This window comes from Carcharodon carcharias, chromosome 10, assembly GCF_017639515.1.
Source record: "Carcharodon carcharias isolate sCarCar2 chromosome 10, sCarCar2.pri, whole genome shotgun sequence".
NCBI lineage: Eukaryota > Metazoa > Chordata > Chondrichthyes > Lamniformes > Lamnidae > Carcharodon > Carcharodon carcharias.
Window position 1 is genome coordinate 153,422,691 of NC_054476.1, and position 17,440 is coordinate 153,440,130.

Here is a 17,440-nt window from a genome sequence, read left to right on the forward strand (position 1 = left end):
GTACCTAGCTAAAGAGGAGAAGGATGGAGGGAGGGAGGGAAAGGAGAATTGTCCAGCATATAGTTTCTTTTGGACACCAGTTGGTGGCAGCTGAAAAGTGGATGTCGGAAGAAGAAAAAAATTGAGCCTAGTTTTGATGTTCTCCATGGCAGAACAGCCTGCTGAAAGTCTTTGTCAGGACTCATCCATGATGAATGCTCACTTGGGTCAGGTACTGGAGAGCATTAGTGCCCCAGTAAAACCCAGCTGTTCCAGGACAGGAAGGTCAAGGAGTGAAAATTAGAACAAAGACTAAGTGGCTCAGATTGTGCAGTCAGTGGTGCATGACACCCACCACTGACCTTGAAGAAAATGATCCGCAAGGATTTAGTAGGATCTAAAAGTCGATTCCCTCTGTTATGTTATGACTCTGAACCTGGTGCCACCTGTGGTGTCTGAAAACAGTGCAGACAGGCTGATAATCCAATCAGATTGAAGAATTCTCATGGCCTGAAAAGCAGGGATTATAATCACATTTTAGGATATTGTACAGAAAGCAAAATAAAGATTGGGACATACTCATGGGATCACAGTAGAAGTTTAAATATCATAAAGTTGAAAATTGAATTTTTGAATGTTCTTGGGGAATGAGACTACACTTTTAAAATTAGTTTTTAGGGATTATTTAGCATTAATTATTAATTAGTACACTGTTTAAAAACTCAGTTACACCTAATTCAACAAAAGGTTTGTACAGTGAGAATAGTGTATTAAAAAGCTGAAATTTGCAACAGTTCACTGATTCTCTGTTGTATCTGTGAAGACTGCAACAATGCATCCTGCAGAGTAGCAGAGCAACTTCTAGATTTCTATGTTTTACATCACATGTGTGGACATGAGAAGTTACCATCGGTTTACATAGCAGTGATGGCAAGCAACAACAATTTTGCCATCATTACAACCATACATTCTGGGCCTTTATTTTACAGCTGTTTAAAACAGCTTTCAGTCCTCAAAGGGTTAAACTTCATTACAGATTATTCTCTTGAGGCTTGTGCTTATTGATTGCTGATGTAGTAAAGCAATTTTTTTAATGTCGTTTGTGATGTAATCAATCAATATCTTTAACTAGATGTTGGCTTAGTTTCAAAGTTTGCCAGATTTTAACAACAGTATGCACAATACTTGTTTACCTATTTCTTCCGTTTATTATTCCAGTACTTATCATCATCACAGAGATGAGTTCCTCCATAATGGGAGCAAAAATGTTTTTCTTCCCCCATCTTTATTTGTGCAGCTCATCTTTAAATCTCTAAATCAAACCACACATGTGGAACAGAGCCAAGGGGGTTCCTCTCTGCCTTTAGAGGATTTACCTTTGCTAGATTTGGTGCTCGATTCATGTTTTTTCCCTTCCCCCAGATGCCAGCCCATCCATAACACAACATTAGCTAATAGACCAAGCTTGAGGTATGGGAACCTTGAAACGGAAATTTCTTACAAAAATCAAAGAAGCCAATGTAAGATCATTTTATTCCACCACTGCACTCCCCCACCAAACATCATAATAAAGAAACTCTTAAGTGACTTGGGAAAGTAGTCGTTTGGGAATTGCAGATGTAACATATTGGTACATTGATGTACGATGGTACCAGGCCACCCATTGTACATATTTTTGACAAAGATTGCTTAATGTAGCAGATTGTTTTAAATATATACAGTTTCAAGTCTATATATACATTTTATCCATCATTCTCTTTTTATTAGAGATTTACATCTAAGAAAATTATTGGATTTTGTACAACTAAGTTTGTTTCTATGTAAACTGATTGTCCAAAATCTTATTTCAACACCCAGGGCTTTATTGGTCTGAGGGCTTCCATTTTAAATGTATTGTAAGTGCTTGATGGTGCTTCAAAGACACACGACATAGACTTTAAAAGCCTATATTTACAACAATGACAAAACCAGCATTACACACACTATTGGACCCCCCCCACCCCCCCCCCCCCTTGTCCGTCGTGACAATCCAGGATAAATTTGGTTCTGCATTAGAACATCCAATGACCTGTTAAGCCCAAATAACTTTTGCTTCAGTCTATTCTTTTTAAACAGGTTTAATTTCTTTGAAAGCCACTTTAAAAACTCTTCTTCCTTTGCAGACACTTTACATGTACCGCGGGGATCTCCTCAGATGCTACAAAGGGATTTTGGGCTTTCCATTACACATAGGTAAGTACTAAGCACCAGAAACAAGTTGTTTAACTTGTTGCGTGGATCTTTAAATGTCTAATGCAGTGCTGCTTGATCTGACTCCTGCTTCATGTGCCTCTTGGCTTTCATTTGCAGTCTGTCTAGTTAAGCTAGGATTCAATATTTTTCCATCTCCTTTTCTTTTGCTCAAACCAAAGAAGATGAGGCCAGAGGTAGGATGCAGTGGGGGAAAATAGGATTATCTTATTCTAAATAGCAAATGAGAGAATCTGATTGAAATATAAGTATTAGGTCTAACTAATCGTTCTGTAGTGTTACTTTCCCTTTCTTTTGTGTTGTGCCCATTATCCACTTGACAACTGCCCATTAAAAAATGATTGAAATCAGAAGCTTGTGGAGAAATGCAAGTTGGGTCCTGCATCACACAGTGATGGGATGCAATGTGGTGCAGCTTTCTGAGAGTGTTTGTTGTGGGCAAACTAGTTGACCCCCAACTAGTTGATGAGTAACATTACAAAAACAGAATTACCTGGAAAAACTTAGCAGGTCTGGCAGCATCGGCGGAGAAGAAAAGAGTTGATGCTGCCAGACCTGCTGAGTTTTTCCAGGTAATTCTGTTTTTGTTTTGGATTTCCAGCATCCGCAGTTTTTTGTTTTTATATATGATGAGTAACGTTATTTGTTTTGAAGAAACCAATTCTTTGTCTATGCCATGCTTGAAGAAGTTGATTTAAAACTTGTACCTTACCCATATTGGTGAAAATAACCAAACGCTTTGGTAAATTAGTCTGTGGAAGACAATACTTTCAAAATTACATTTTTGGCAATTAATCTTTTTAAATATGTTTAGTGTGTGCTTTAACAGTCTGTGCTCACACCTTGGATTCCACAATTTGTTGCTGCTTTTGAGCTCCCCGGAGACAGTCTTTCCAGAAACCTGCCTGGCTGGAACTTAATTGTACTGATTTTGAATGTGGGATTGTAGTTTGAAATGATTATAAATGGAAAATTCCCACTCCCCCTAGAGGATATGACAAAGTTATAAATATCTGGTTATGAAAGCAGGCTATTGATTATAATTGTTGTATCATTGGATTAAAAAGTTACCAAAGAAGATGAAAGTTATTTCAGTAGTGACTTGCTTTCAGAACCAGTGTTCAAAATGTTTTTACTGAAAATCTGATTGTATGAATTGTTTAAATTCTCTCCACTATGTGAATTTTCTCTATTTATATATCAACCACTTCAAAGAAGTAAAAATGACTCTTTAAAAATAATATTGGTCAGTTCTAATTGTTGCATGAAACAGTAGGAATGTCTTTAAATATTCCTTTAATTTAATCTATTTGCTTAAAACAGACTTGTTAGTTTTGCTAGATACCTGATGGGAAACTTAACCTCGCTGTTGACTCATTCTATCTGGCTTTAGAACAGCCTGTTATGACTGATGAAACAATCTTCCACCTTTCAGAAATGACTTTCTGTTGCTTGTCGACTAAAAAAGCCTGTTGCAAACTTGCTTTTAGGTTTTCAACAAAATCTTGGTTATCACAGACCTGTCAAGTTTGTCAAAAAAATATGATGTTTGGTGTGAAGTGCAAACATTGTAGGTAAGTTCTGCCAGAACAGTTACATTTGTAATCATATGAATCATTGTAACAACCAAAGATGTAATTGTAATATACCACATAATTAGTGTAAATAGAGTAAATGTGCTGTCTACCATGGTACTATGTCACTGGCTAACAAAGTCAAAGGTTGAATTGCTTTAGTTAGCTGGTCTCAATTTAGGCAGCGATAGGGGTGGCCGCCATTACCTAAAGAGGGGGAAATTGGCCAAGAGATCTTCTGCTTGTCTTCTAGTATTGCCAGCTTGGGGGGTGGGGAGTGCGTGTGTGTCAGTCATTGGATGAGGACAGGATCAAGCTATGTCTATGATGCCTTCATTGTTAAATATCCTGCTGACACCACTGACATGTGCGTAATAAAACATATATAGATGTTAATCTCATCTGCTCTGCAGAATCGAAAGATTTCTTTGGCCTTTTAAAAGCAAATAGGAGAACCTTTGGAGGGAAACCCAGAAAATTCAACTCTGGTCACCAGCAAAGCCTCCATCCTGTTCAGCTGACTTATTGAATTTGGTTCCCTTAATCTAGTTACTCAGATAAATCTCTGTTTGCATTCTGTATGGGGGAAGCTTGAAAGGATAATAAACCAAACCAGATAGATGTACTGGTTCCTAGCAATTAAATCTGAGGAAGACCCAATTGGGAAATGGTAATGTTCCCAAAGTCTGACCATCTCTCTTAAATAAAACCTAATTAACAGATACCAGTAAAGCGACATTAGCAGTCTAAAGCTGCACATAAGTAGGCTGTGCAGAATAAAGCCTTAATATAAATGCAATATTTTTTACAAAATGCTCTTATTTCTGATATCCTAAGTTATTAACTGAAAATGAAGGTAGCAGCTTCTGATAAAAAAAATATTAATGGTAAATATGATATGCTATCCATTATTTCTATTGCTCTCAGTTATTTTTGCCTATCTTAGTTGTGAAACAGCAATACATTTGAATGCATTTTGGAACTGTATTTTGCTTTCCTCTTAGATTAAAGTGCCACAACAAATGCACAAAAGAAGCTCCTCCATGCCGGATATCATTTCCTCAAAGTAAGATTTCTGTTCATATTACAGACTATACTGCATCTTTCCTTGAAACGTATTTGAAGTCACATGGTTGGTTGATTTCTGTGTGTCAGGCAGTCGCTGACTGGACAGAGTCACATGAAGCCAAATGTTCTCAGGAGGAGAGGAATTTTTTTTAAGAGGTTAAAAGTGGGTGTAACACGATGTTCTAAGTTGCAGTAATAAAAACAAAGTAATGGGATCCAGTTACCTAGTTCTTCCTCATCAACACCCCCCCCACCCCTCCCGCCCCACCTCTGCTTTCCCTTTCACACCTATGTAGTTTATTTTCCCTGGCTTTAAACTGCCACGATGTGTTTTTCTTGTGTGTGCCATTGTTGCTGATATAGATGGTGACATTTTGGAAAGGTAGGATATCAACACCTCATTGAAAAGTGCCCATAGTGGAGGATGGCAGGGGCAGTCTTTTTTTTTATTCATTCATGGGATGTGGGCTTCACTGGCTGGGCCAGCTTTTATTGCCCATCCCTAGTTGCCCTTGAGAAGTTGGTGGTATGCTGCCTTCTTGAGCCACTGCTGTCCATGTGGTGTAGGTACACCTGCAGTGCTGTTAGGAAGGGAGTTCCAGGATTTTGACCCACTGACAGTGAAGGAACGGCGATATATTTGCAAGTCAGAATGGTGAGTGACTTGGAGGGGAACTTCCAGGTGGTGGTGTTCCCACGTATCGGCTGCCCTTGTCCTTCTAGATAGTAGTGGTCGTGGGTTTGGAAGGTGCTGTTCAAGGAGCTTTGATGAATTCCTGCAGTGCATCTTGTAGATGGTTACACTGCTGCTACTGTGTGTCGGTGGTGGAGGGAGTGAATGTTTTTGGATGTGGTGCCAGTCAAGTGGGCTGGACAGTACTTGACTTAAGCAAGCCAAGTTTCACACTGCAGTCATGCTGCGTTTGTTTGGAATGGAAGGAAAAAGTAACTGTGAGGGTCTTCTCAATGCAACTTGCACCTAAATAATGTGTTGTTTAATTTCACATCAGATATCTTATAAATTAAAGGTACAGTCTGTTGTCATGCGTGGTGATGGCGGTGTAGGGAGGAGGGGAAGAAGGTCATGTGTCTGACCTGTCCTAAAATGTTGCAGTCCGAACTTGTTAATGTTTGTGGTCAGCCCTACTTAAGGTTTTGACTCAAGTTGCATTGTTGCAGAAACAAATCATATAATAATACATTGTGTTTTGAGAAACCGGTAAGCTTAAGTATTTTCTGTGTTATCTAGTATCATCAAAAATTCGAAGAACAGAGTCTGTACCATCTGATATTAACAATTCTGTGGATAGATCTGCGGAACCGCAGTTTGGCACACTTCCAAAGGCACTAAAAAAGGTAATGATCCTCCAGCTTTTTGCCCCAGTGTGTGCACACCAACTTTGTAGATTTGTGCGTGGACAATTTTGTTAGCATTTCAAAAATTGTGTTGTAATATTGATTGGCCGCTCACATTGGTAATAAATATCATGCTTTAGTGTATAACTTTTGATTTTTCTTCATAAACACATACTTAAAACTATACAGCCCAAGAGGAGACCATTTGGCTCATTGTGCCTGTGTCAGCTCTTTGAAAGCTATCTAAGAGCTCATCCTGCTCTTTCCTATTGTCTTGCTAATAATTTATTTTTCAGTATTTGTTATATATGATAATATTCTTCCAAGCACGCTGCTTCTGTTAAACAATTTTACACACTTCGTTCTGTAATAATGGCCTATTCTTCAACAATTAAATAGAAAAAATGCAATTATATCGTACCTTTCATGACTACCGGACCTCTCAAAGTGCTTTGCAGCCAGTTAAGCACTTTTGAAGTGTGGTCACTGTTGAAAAGTAGGAAATACGGCTGCCAGTTTTGCTCTCTGCAATCTCCCTCAAACAGCAATGTGATCATGACCAGCTAATCTGTTTATGTGATGTTGATTGAGGAATAAATATTGGCCAGGACTCCAGGTAGTTTCCCTGTTCCTTTCAAATTAGTGTCATAGGATGTTATACATTTAAAGGAGAGGGCAGATGGGGCCTCAGTTTAATAAATCATCTCACAGATGCACCCCCCCCCCACCCCAAACACTACAGAACTCCCTCAGTACTGCACTCAAGTGTCAGCCTTGATTTTAGTGCTTATGAACTTGAACCCACAATCAGCTGCCTTAGAGACACAAGTGCTACCAACTGAGCCACGGCTCAGACTAATACATAAAAATGTACAGGACTAGAAAAGATGACTACTGTGCATCTGGTTGGTCCCAAAGCTTTATTTAAAAGAAAAAAGCTTTATACCTTCAATTACTCCTTTATCCATCTCCCTCTTGAATTTGCTGAAGCTATTTGCTGACTCCTTGTTCATTGCGCTCTCTGAAGTACATAAATCTGAGCTTTTTTTTTATGAGTTTGAATCAGTTTTCAGTTGACGCAGTTTTTTTTTTAATCATAAGCTTCAAATTAAAATGTTCTACAGTGAAACATTAGGGTAACATCTGCAAATGCATCCATCTCATTGGAAATGCATTGAAAAGCAAAGATGTATGCATACTTTTTGCAAGACGCAAGATCCTGCAATAAGACTGAATACTGAATAAGGATTTTAAATAGGTATTCTAATACATGCTGAGAACACTGAAATTAAATATTTTTTCTGAGCACCTGTATAATTTAGCCTTGCTATCAACATTGAATTGTGCACCGTTCACTGAAACCTTTGGAAGTGGTACATTTTGGAAGCTCTCAACAAATACATTGAAATAAAATTCAGATGTTGAACTGTGTTGCAAATCTGTGCTCATATTGCAAATTAGTAAACATACTGTGGTCAAATTCAAATCTAAATATTCCTTTTGTAGGATCATGCACCAGTTCCTTTGGATTCCAGCAGCAACCCTTCTTCAACGACTTCTTCAACTCCTTCTTCTCCGGCACCTTTTCAGTCTTCCAATCCTCCGAGTGCTACCCCACCTCCAAACCCTTCACCAAAAGGTCCCAGAGACAGGTTCAAATTTCCAGGTAAGTCCTTAAAATATAACAATATGGATGAAAAGCCCTGAACCCAGATATTGTAATTTGATGACCATGAAATTGTCAGTGTTCACAATCATTACTACGAATCTGACAGCAACTTCTGGAGTCCCACGTGTGCAGTTAAACACGGAGATCTGGAAGTCAGGTGCACCCTGCTGTTCCACAGCATGCACATATAGCAGCCTTCACACACAAAACCAGCACAGAAATCAGTTATTTGAAGTGAACAAACTTGCTATAAAAACAATTGAAAATGTTACACCTTGTTGAATGAGGTGAAATTAAGATTTTAATGGTGCGCTAAGCTATAATTAGTGCTGAGCAACCTCTCGGGCCCCGAAAGGCTAATTTTAGAAGTCTGGAGTGTCACTCCCTCCCATCAGTGATGATAATTCCAAAAATATTTAAATTTAAAAATATTTTTTTAAAAGATTGATATTCAAGCTTAATCTCAACCCCAGTCTGTATTATGCTGTCTGTAAAATGATTAAAAACTGAAGGACAATCAATGCTTTTTACTTCCTGGTTTGTTGTCTGTGAGAAATCTTTCATCTGATTGACTGCTCAGCCTCACTGTTCCTGGATGATGGAGCTCCCATGTAGTTGGCACCGGAATTATATAAGATTTAAAGAAAGACTATATATATTTTCAATGTGAAAAACTAGTTTTAATTTTGATTTTACAGTTCCCTAGATCATTACGTGTTTTCTTTTTAATATTTTATATATATAAAACAATAAACACCTTGTTACTTCTCCTATTGTCCTTCCTTGCTCTACAACCAAACTATTTTCTTTTAGCTGAGAAGTCAAAGTGATGAGGTCTCTGGAATCATCTCAAGCCCATTATTGCCCAACAAGTGCTTTTGCACTATGCATTGATGATCCAATTTTTGTTTCTGTCCTTTTTCCTTTTCCACAGTTCTCATCTCCCCAACCCCAATTATACACACGTACAAAGGACAGAGGAGTCTCCTTTCAGATAAGGTTTCCAAAAGGTTGCGCAGCTGAGAATTGATGAAGCTTTTGCATTGGGGTTAACTGAGACTAAAGTTGCAGCCTCCTGAATAGGAATCTTGATGTAATTCAGGAGCTGTTATTCTTATTCTTTTGTAACGTTTTCTGACTTGGCACATTACAAGATGGGAGACCATTCTCTGGCAACAAGTTATATGTTTTAAAAAAGACACAAATTTGCTCTCAAAAAATGTAATCTTATAGTTTAGCAGTCCCTAAGAAGTTATTTGCTGTGCTCAAACAAAGCACAGTTGGTCACAGAATTTAAAATTTGAAGATTAAAATATGGAGAACGATTACATAAAGATGATGAATTGAATTCTCATCAAACCCCAAAAATTATATGGGAATAATGGATTGATAGGAGGCACCACTTTAGATTGCTGACAGCCATTCTCCATTGTTTGTCAGGTTGGTCTCTGCTCTAAGTGTGTTGTTAAAACAAAAAATTGTCTTTCTAGGGATCATCAGTAAGAAATGCATGATGAGTCTATTTAATAAGAAAGCTGAATGCTGGCTACTATCCTACCGTTTCTTAACTGATTTGTAATCTATTCTTCTGCCTGTGTGACCTTTTCCCCAAGCTGCGTACTACTTTCATCATAGACAACAGTTTATCTTCCCAGGTGAGTAACAAGCCTAGTGTTTTCTACTAATGTCATTTCCCCTTTCACTTTTTTTTCAGTCTTTACACTTGCTTCTTGAGGGGGGAGAAAACCTCAACACACTACTAACCTGTATGAAGTAGTAATAACAGTGCACTGTTAGTATTTAGTTTAGTCATTTTCCCTTAGTGATTTTAGTACTTCAGTTTGTATAGAATTGCACTGATTGATAAATGTCCTATCTTACTGACTGCTATTTTAACTTCTTGTGATTTTAGATGTTCCTAGCCCAACGTTACCTGTCACTTTACAGCCCGACAGCTCTGAAGACACTAAGTAAGGATTTACATTTTCTCATTTGTTTCCACAAAATAGTATGCAGCAGCTTAAAAGATTAGACAGCAAAAGTCAATGTGTTGATTGATAATTAAGCTATGCAGCATGCAAGGCAAAATGTTTATGCCAATATTATTCTCTGTATAGCACATTTCCAGTATCAGTTGTGTGAAAAAAGCCACCACAGCAACTCATTTGCTTTTCTACAACAAATGATGGTTGCAGATTGGCAGAGGCATGGGAATAGATTTTGCCCAATCCAGCTTCTCCACCAGCGAACGTTTGATCATGATGTGGAGAGGAATTTCCCTAAAAAGCAGAAAATAGCTTTTCTAAAAAACACTAGTTTAAATGTTTGCTATTGAACTGTATTCATTATTTTTGAAATAAAAGTGCATAATTAATTTGTTCAAAGCAAATACAGTTCCAGTACAATTTACTTTTTTTTTTGTCTTTTTCATTTTGCTCCTCCACCTCTCCAATATTGTTGCCTTGTTATAGGGAAGCACAGTACACAAAATTCATTGTCACTTCTTCGTAATAAGTGCTTTGTCTAATGCCTTTCTCCAATTGTTAATTCTTATCCAGTTCATTACATGGGTTAGACATCATTGTAGAGTTCGGTATTGTTGATGTTGATTGTGAGATGGAAATGAAACCAAATCGAGATTTAATGCCAGTTTGAGAGGACCTCTGCAATCAGGCTGCCTGTGTGAGACCAATGCATAGGCTTGCCATATTCATGTGACCTCTGAATTCATCCTTTGTTTATAAAGGCTTGAGAGCAGAAGACGTTTTGTCCACCACATGGAACAAGATGTCAGGAGTATGAAGCTGAAATTGAATGGATTATGACAGCTATAAGAGAGCTAGCTGTTGTAAGAAACAGCAGAGAATCATTAAAACTTTGTACAGGACATTGATTGTTGGGTGAGTCAGTAGGTCTTTGAACACTCCAGTACCTGCTCCTATAGAGATGAAAAGAGATTTGAGAATGAATTGGAAATTCTTTCAGTCTCAATGGCAGAGCTATAAAATTGCCACAGAGTTAAACAAGAAACATGAACAAATAGAAGTAGCAACTCTGTAATCAGTGCTTCAAGATGTATTGCACCCTAGACCTCACTGAGCAGAAAAGCCAGCCTTGTGAAATTTTGGAGGACTAGAGAACCCACTTTGAACCCTTTACTGATGTTATGTGAGCACTGCATGTTCATTACTAGATTCAGGAAGAGTGGGGAGAATATTGGTCTACATGCGACTGCACTGAGATATCTAGCTGAATCTTGAGTTTTTTTACAACTGAAGGATGATCTGATCTGAGATAAGATTGTCTTAGGAACAAGAGATCCCACTGTGAGAGCACATCTGCTGTCATAAGAGAACCTTGCTCTCAAGAAAGCTATTGACGTGCAGAAGCTCTGAGATTGTTAATCATCAGTTGGACAGTATTGATAGGAGAACTGAAGAGGCTTTGCACTATGTAGAGAGGCAGTCCAGTCCTTCCAAACGCAAGACAACAGAGAAAAGGAAGAAATATTTACAAAAGGATCAGCAGAAAGATAAAGGCCGGGGTACGGGACGTAAAAATTGTGGAGGACATCATGCGAAAGCAAAGAAAACATGTCCAGTGTGGGGAAAACCGTGGTCTAACTGCTAGAAGTTGAATCACTTTGTGCACAAGCGTTTTACTGGAAAAAAGAAAAGCAAGCCTATAAAGATGGTTGCTGGAGAGATGTTGGACAATGATCCTGAAGAATCACTCTACGCCCTAGAACAAGTTGGCATTGTCAAGTCTCAAAGAAAAAAATGGTTTGTGACTGTTGGAATGATGACTGCAGAAAGAGAGCTTCAAGTTAGTATGAAATGTCAGCATCATGGACTTCACAGACCTTTCTGAAGTTGCTCAAGATGGTGACCTGAAAACGAGGCCTACAAAGGTAAAGCTGAGGCTATATGATAAGACACTGCTCAGCCCAAGAGGGAAAACTAAGCAGAGCCCAATGCAAGTGGAAGAAAGAGGATTTGCAGTTCCAAATATTAGACACAAAGCAAAATCCACTCGTCTCAGCTGAAACAAATCAAAAATTTTGGACTGGTAACCCTTCAGGTACCAGAAGGCTTGCAGTGTTTTGCACGGCACAAAGTCATTGACTGCTGAGCAAATCCTAAAACGTTACAAGGATGTTTTCACGGATCTTTGATTGGTCCTGACAAATGTCATCTTGTAATAGATGAGAATATGAGACCAGCTCAGCACCTTCCAAAGAGAGTTCCAGCTGCTCTCGAGTCCATCCTGAAAGACACGATAGAGGAACTTGGAAAAAATGGGAGTAATCAAGAAAGTGACAATTCCCACTGACTGGATTAGTAGCATGGTAGGAGTGAAAAAATCTGGAAAGTTGAGTGTGGATACATCCAAATGACCTCAATAAAACTTTGAAGAGATCTCACTACCCTGTTCCATCCATTGAAGAAATTTTGCCACAACTTGCCAAGGCAAAGTTCTTCCCATCTCCACATCTAGGTTAGTATACTGGTAAGTGAAGTTGGATGAAAGCAACAGTTTCCTGACTACATTCTGGATGCTATTTCGGAGGCGCAGATGGTTGTGCATGTTGTTTGGCACTTAGCTGCTCTGGAAGAATATCAGCTGCAGCAGCATGACATAGTCAATGATTCTCCAGGAATTAAAGTGATTGTGGATGATCTGCCAGTCAATAGATGTGGAGACATGATAGAAGAAGCAATCGCAGACCATGATCAGAATCTAGTGAGAGTGCTAGAGCGAGATCAGTTCGTCAGATGAATATAAAACTGAAAAGAGGAAACTGCAGATGAAGATGACTGAAGTCAAGTAAAGTCATGTACTGACAGTGTAAGGAGTTCGCCCTGATCCTGATGAGGTAAGAGCAGTAGTAAAGATGCAGCAACCAACAGGTGTGAAGGTGGTGCAATGATTTGTTGGATTTGTGAACTACCTAACAAAGCTCTTGCCTAATTAGTCATCAGAATGTGAAACCCTACGCAGGCTCACTGCAAATGATTTTCAGTGGTAATGAGGCTTAGAACAAGAGACGGCTTTCACTTGCATCAAACAAGTAGCGATGATGATACCAGTACTATGATGTCAGTGATCAAGTCACCCTGCAGTCTGGTGCCAGTGAGACAGGACTTTGAGCAACCCTCATGCAGCAAGGACCATCAGTTGCATTTGCATCCAGAACATCAATGAAAACTGAATGACACTCTGCACAGATTCATGCCTGTCTATTGTCTTTGCTTATGAGCATTTCAATCAGTACCTGTTTGGGAGAGAGAAAGTAATGATGGAGTCTGACCACAAGCCACATGAAAGCATCTTTCTCAGACTGCTTCTATCTGCTCCAAAGCATCTGCAAAGGATGTTACTTCATTTGCAGAGATATTATTTGGAAGTGAAGTACAAGCAGGGGAAGCAGATGTACATTGCTGACATGCTGTCAAGAGCTGCACTCCCTTTGAAGAAAGTTGATGATGCCAGTACAGAGTGTGAAATCTTTTAGGTTCAACGGGAAGTGACAGCCCAGCATGGTCTGGAAGTCATCAACCCCACAAAGACATTGAATCTGACAGTCAAGTGTCTTGCTCAGATCAAGCAAGCTACACAACCAGATGCAACTCTCCAAGTGCTGCAGAAAGTAGTGATGAAAGAATGGCCTGAAACATCAAGAACACACCAATTGTTGTGAGTATTGGGCATACAAATTAAATGATTATCCAAGGTGGCATCTTATACAAAGGAGCTAGGGTCATTATTGCTAAGGAGATGAAAAAACGAGATGAAGTGGATCCATACAAGCTATCAAGGAATTGAGTCTAGTCTGAGGAAGGCAAGAGAAGTGCTCTAATGGTCAAACATGAGCAATAAGATCAAGGACCATATCAGCCAATGCAGTGCTTGCAATGAACATCAGGCTAAGCAAACTGAAGAGGCGCTCATGACTCCCCAGATAGACCATGAATGAAACTTGGAGTAGACCTCTTCATTCTCTCTTTGGAACTGATCATCTCGTCACCATCGATGACTACTCAGACTACTGGGAGTTAGACGAGCTGACATTAACAACTATCAGTGAGATCATAGAATGCCTGAAAGCACCTTTAAGTCATTGGCATTCCTGACGTTATGATGAGCGATAATGGCCCTCAGTTCATGAGTAAAGAATTCAGGTGCTTTGTTAAAGATTGGGAAATTCAACACTACCCATCATTTCTGCACTATTCCCAGTTAAATGAAGAGAATGAGGCAGCAGTGAAAATTGCCAAAGGGATCTTCAAATAAATCGAGTAGGTCCAGCACAGATGTGTGCTAGGCAATCATAGAGTGGAGAAACACACTGACTGAAGGCATGGAACATAGTCCCATTCAGCAACTAATGTCATGCCGCGTCCGAACAGCTCTTCAAATAGCTTACATAAAGCTACTAAAGCCAGGAGTAGTAACAGGAGTGAATGACAAAATCAAAGTGAAATCACAAAGCCAAATTTCACTTTGATAAAGCTGCTAAATTGTTGCCAGAGCTGAGATCCAGAAAGCCAGTTAGGCTGCAGACATTCAACGCTCACAAGTCAGCCCACTTGGCAACTTGGGACCTGTGTGGGGAAGTTGTCACCTTGATCGTACGCTGTGGAAGTGAACGACCAGATATATCGTGGCCTATCTTTGAACCGCAGGCATATACGTACAACTTGAGAAACTGCTCCTTCACAGCAGACAGCTGATGAGGGGGATGTGATTTCATCAACTGCACAAGGAACTGAACAACCATCAGCCCCATAGTCAACCGTTCCAACAAAGGCAACAGATCAGCAGCAATAATTACCACAGCAGCAACACTCGCCACGGCAATAACATGCCCCAGAGAAGCAACATCACCCCAGGACCAAGTGGATGCCAGTGAATAGCCAATACCAACCTCACACCTGTCATTAGAAGACCTGAATGCTTAAAAGATTGTGTGCAATGTGTGTGTAGGGACAGACAAAAGTAGGACAGACTGGAATGAACAAACAGTTTTCTGTACATGTGTGATTCATCCTTGTAAACTATTTATGTGCGTGACTTACAACTGCAAATTATAATGTATGCAGGCCATTTTTTCTTTTTTTTATCAAAAGCAGATGTTTGGAGAAATGTATTTGTGCACTGTGGCATGCTGTAGTCAAGTGACCTCTGTCATCCTTTGTATACGGAGGTTTGAGAGCAGAAGCTAATTTATCCACTGCTTGGAACAGACATAGAGTATTGGTTTTCAGCTTTGTCTGAGAGGTTTCATTGCTCTGCTTATATTTTAAGGCTTACAATAGATTTTCCCTCTTTTTAATGTAGAGAATCCTGCACTGAGTCACTATAGAGTTTACTCATAGTCAGTGAGACATTATAGCATTCCACACTGCTGCCTATAACATGGATATTATAGCCTTGGCTCAAAAAGTTGGGAAATTTGGACTTGTGGAGGTGGAATCATCACCATTTAAAACATGCAGAAATTTCTGTTTTACACAGTTGAATAGTGTTTCTAGTTGGGTCAACAATATGGAAAAGATATTCAGAATTATTGCTAAGAGCATTACATTTAAGTACAAAATAATTTTTACTCCCTGCAATATGATGTGGCCCTTCAGTTTCAAATATCTACTCTGCCTTTGATTTTTGGTTCTGCTTGCCTCCTTCTCTCATTCAGATTTGAAAAGAATTAGACTTTCACCCCCTATATTTCACCCTCTATATTGCTAAGTATTTCTACAGTTATGAAAGTACAGATTATATTCTTTGTCTTGCAGTACTGTAGAGGAAACTGAGCCTGAAGCAGCTGAAGATCTGGATGCCGAGGTATGTTGGCAAGAAATAATCAGGACAAAGTAGTATTGTTGTATACTGCTGTAAAGTTTTGTTATGCAAAACTTGTTTTTTGATGTACTTCATGATCGGTTCAAGTCTGAGATTAGTAGAAGCCTTGGAGTAGATTATCTGCTAGCCGTTCACCTCAGTACTAGGAGCACTGGAGAGGGCGGGGGGAGAGAGTACCAAAGCGCTTAACAATAATTGACTTAATTATGTGAAATATGTTTTGATTGACTTTAAGTTGTCCCTTTTCTAATTCTTTTCAGAATGAAGATCAAGTACTTGACGACGAGGAGGCTAATAAATCAGAATCAGAATGTGAGACTGATGAGGTGGATGACTTGCCAAATACTAGATCCCACTGCAGAGGACTGATGTCTCGCAAGCCCAGCCAGACAAGTGTCTTCCTACAGGAATGGGACATCCCATTTCACGAATTGGAAGTTGGAGAGCTGATTGGCAAAGGACGATGGGGCAAAGTTCATAAAGGACGCTGGCATGGAGAAGTGGCAATTAGGTTGTTAGAGATTGATGGGAATAATCAGGATCATCTGAAATTGTTCAAAAAAGAAGTGATGACCTATCGGCAAACGAGGCATGAAAATGTGGTACTTTTCATGGGAGCTTGCATGCATCCTCCACATTTAGCCATTATTACAAGGTAAGTAAAATTTGAATGGTCTCTCTTTATTTTGAATTGTAATCTGCTGTGTTCTTCAACATATAAGCTTTCAGACACCGATGAATTTTTTGTGCAAAATTGCAGTTATTTTCTAATTATTTCCTCCCATAAGTAGCCATTTATTGAACAGGGCAAAAATAGATGGTAGTCTTGTGCAGGGTATGTTGGGGCAGTGCAATTGCATGTCACTGACCCTACATGGTGCTGCTCCATCATAATTGAAAATTCCCTTTTTCAGGTGATGAGGGATCTTTCTGAGGCGAGGACTATCTTGTGTTCTGCATGGAATGGTGTTTTAGGATATCCTGCTAGTTGCTGACAGAGACATTACTAGAAGCCTTAGGATAATTATGTAATTGCATGTCTCCTCTCTACCATAGTACATGACAGAACTGACCGTTTAGCATGTTTAACACACCTTCTCTTGCTTGATCGATGAAAAGTCTAAAAGTTAAGTGGGAAATCAGAATGTTAGCTAGTCAAACCTGCTTCTAGTTTATAACCTTCACCCTAGTTTTAGTTTTCCTAAAAAGCCTAATTCCCAATTTTAAGTGTTGCAAGATATTTTCTGGTTGTGTATGTAACCAAATATGTTTTTTATGTTTTAGTTTCTGTAAAGGACGAACACTCTTCTCATTTGTGAGAGATTCCAAAATCACGCTGGATATTAACAAGATGAGGCAAATTGCACAAGAAATTATTAAAGTAAGCTTATGTAACCAATCTATAATGAGCTTTACCAAATGACTAGGATTGCAATCCTACTAAAGGAGTAGGCATTATTTCTACTCTAGAGCAGTGTGGCAATTGTGCCACATACATAACTTATTGAAAAGGCACACTTGAATTTTGTAATGGAATGGTTAGATTACTGATTGCATTAGTGTTGTTACACAGTGATTTCATCCTCTCTTTGGGGTCTGCATTCACTCTTCAGTTTCTGGCATGGCCAGGCATTACTGTCTCTCTCTCTTTCTACATTGTTTGTTTTTTTCCGCCCTACAG

General features: G+C 39.1%; 1 protein-coding gene across 11 annotated transcripts in view; it reads left to right on the forward strand.

The window, feature by feature from the left end:
- The window catches only part of ksr1a (kinase suppressor of ras 1a), a 197,307-nt gene that overhangs the window by 165,869 nt on the left and 13,998 nt on the right, over window positions 1–17,440 (forward strand). For 10 of the 11 annotated variants that reach the window (XR_005944225.1, XR_005944224.1, XM_041197696.1 and 7 more), the window contains exons 6-15: window positions 2,142–2,211; window positions 3,720–3,803; window positions 4,808–4,869; window positions 6,121–6,227; window positions 7,734–7,893; window positions 9,510–9,551; window positions 9,809–9,866; window positions 15,693–15,741; window positions 16,020–16,414; window positions 17,044–17,140. Coding sequence is in view for 9 of the 11 variants with exons in the window: in XM_041197696.1 (XP_041053630.1) it covers window positions 2,142–2,211; window positions 3,720–3,803; window positions 4,808–4,869; window positions 6,121–6,227; window positions 7,734–7,893; window positions 9,510–9,551; window positions 9,809–9,866; window positions 15,693–15,741; window positions 16,020–16,414; window positions 17,044–17,140 (1,124 nt within the window). In the remaining 2 variants the exon portion in view is untranslated. The remainder of the gene's footprint in view (window positions 1–2,141; window positions 2,212–3,719; window positions 3,804–4,807; window positions 4,870–6,120; window positions 6,228–7,733; window positions 7,894–9,509; window positions 9,552–9,808; window positions 9,867–15,692; window positions 15,742–16,019; window positions 16,415–17,043; window positions 17,141–17,440) is intronic. The other variant, XM_041197689.1, reaches the window with a different exon arrangement.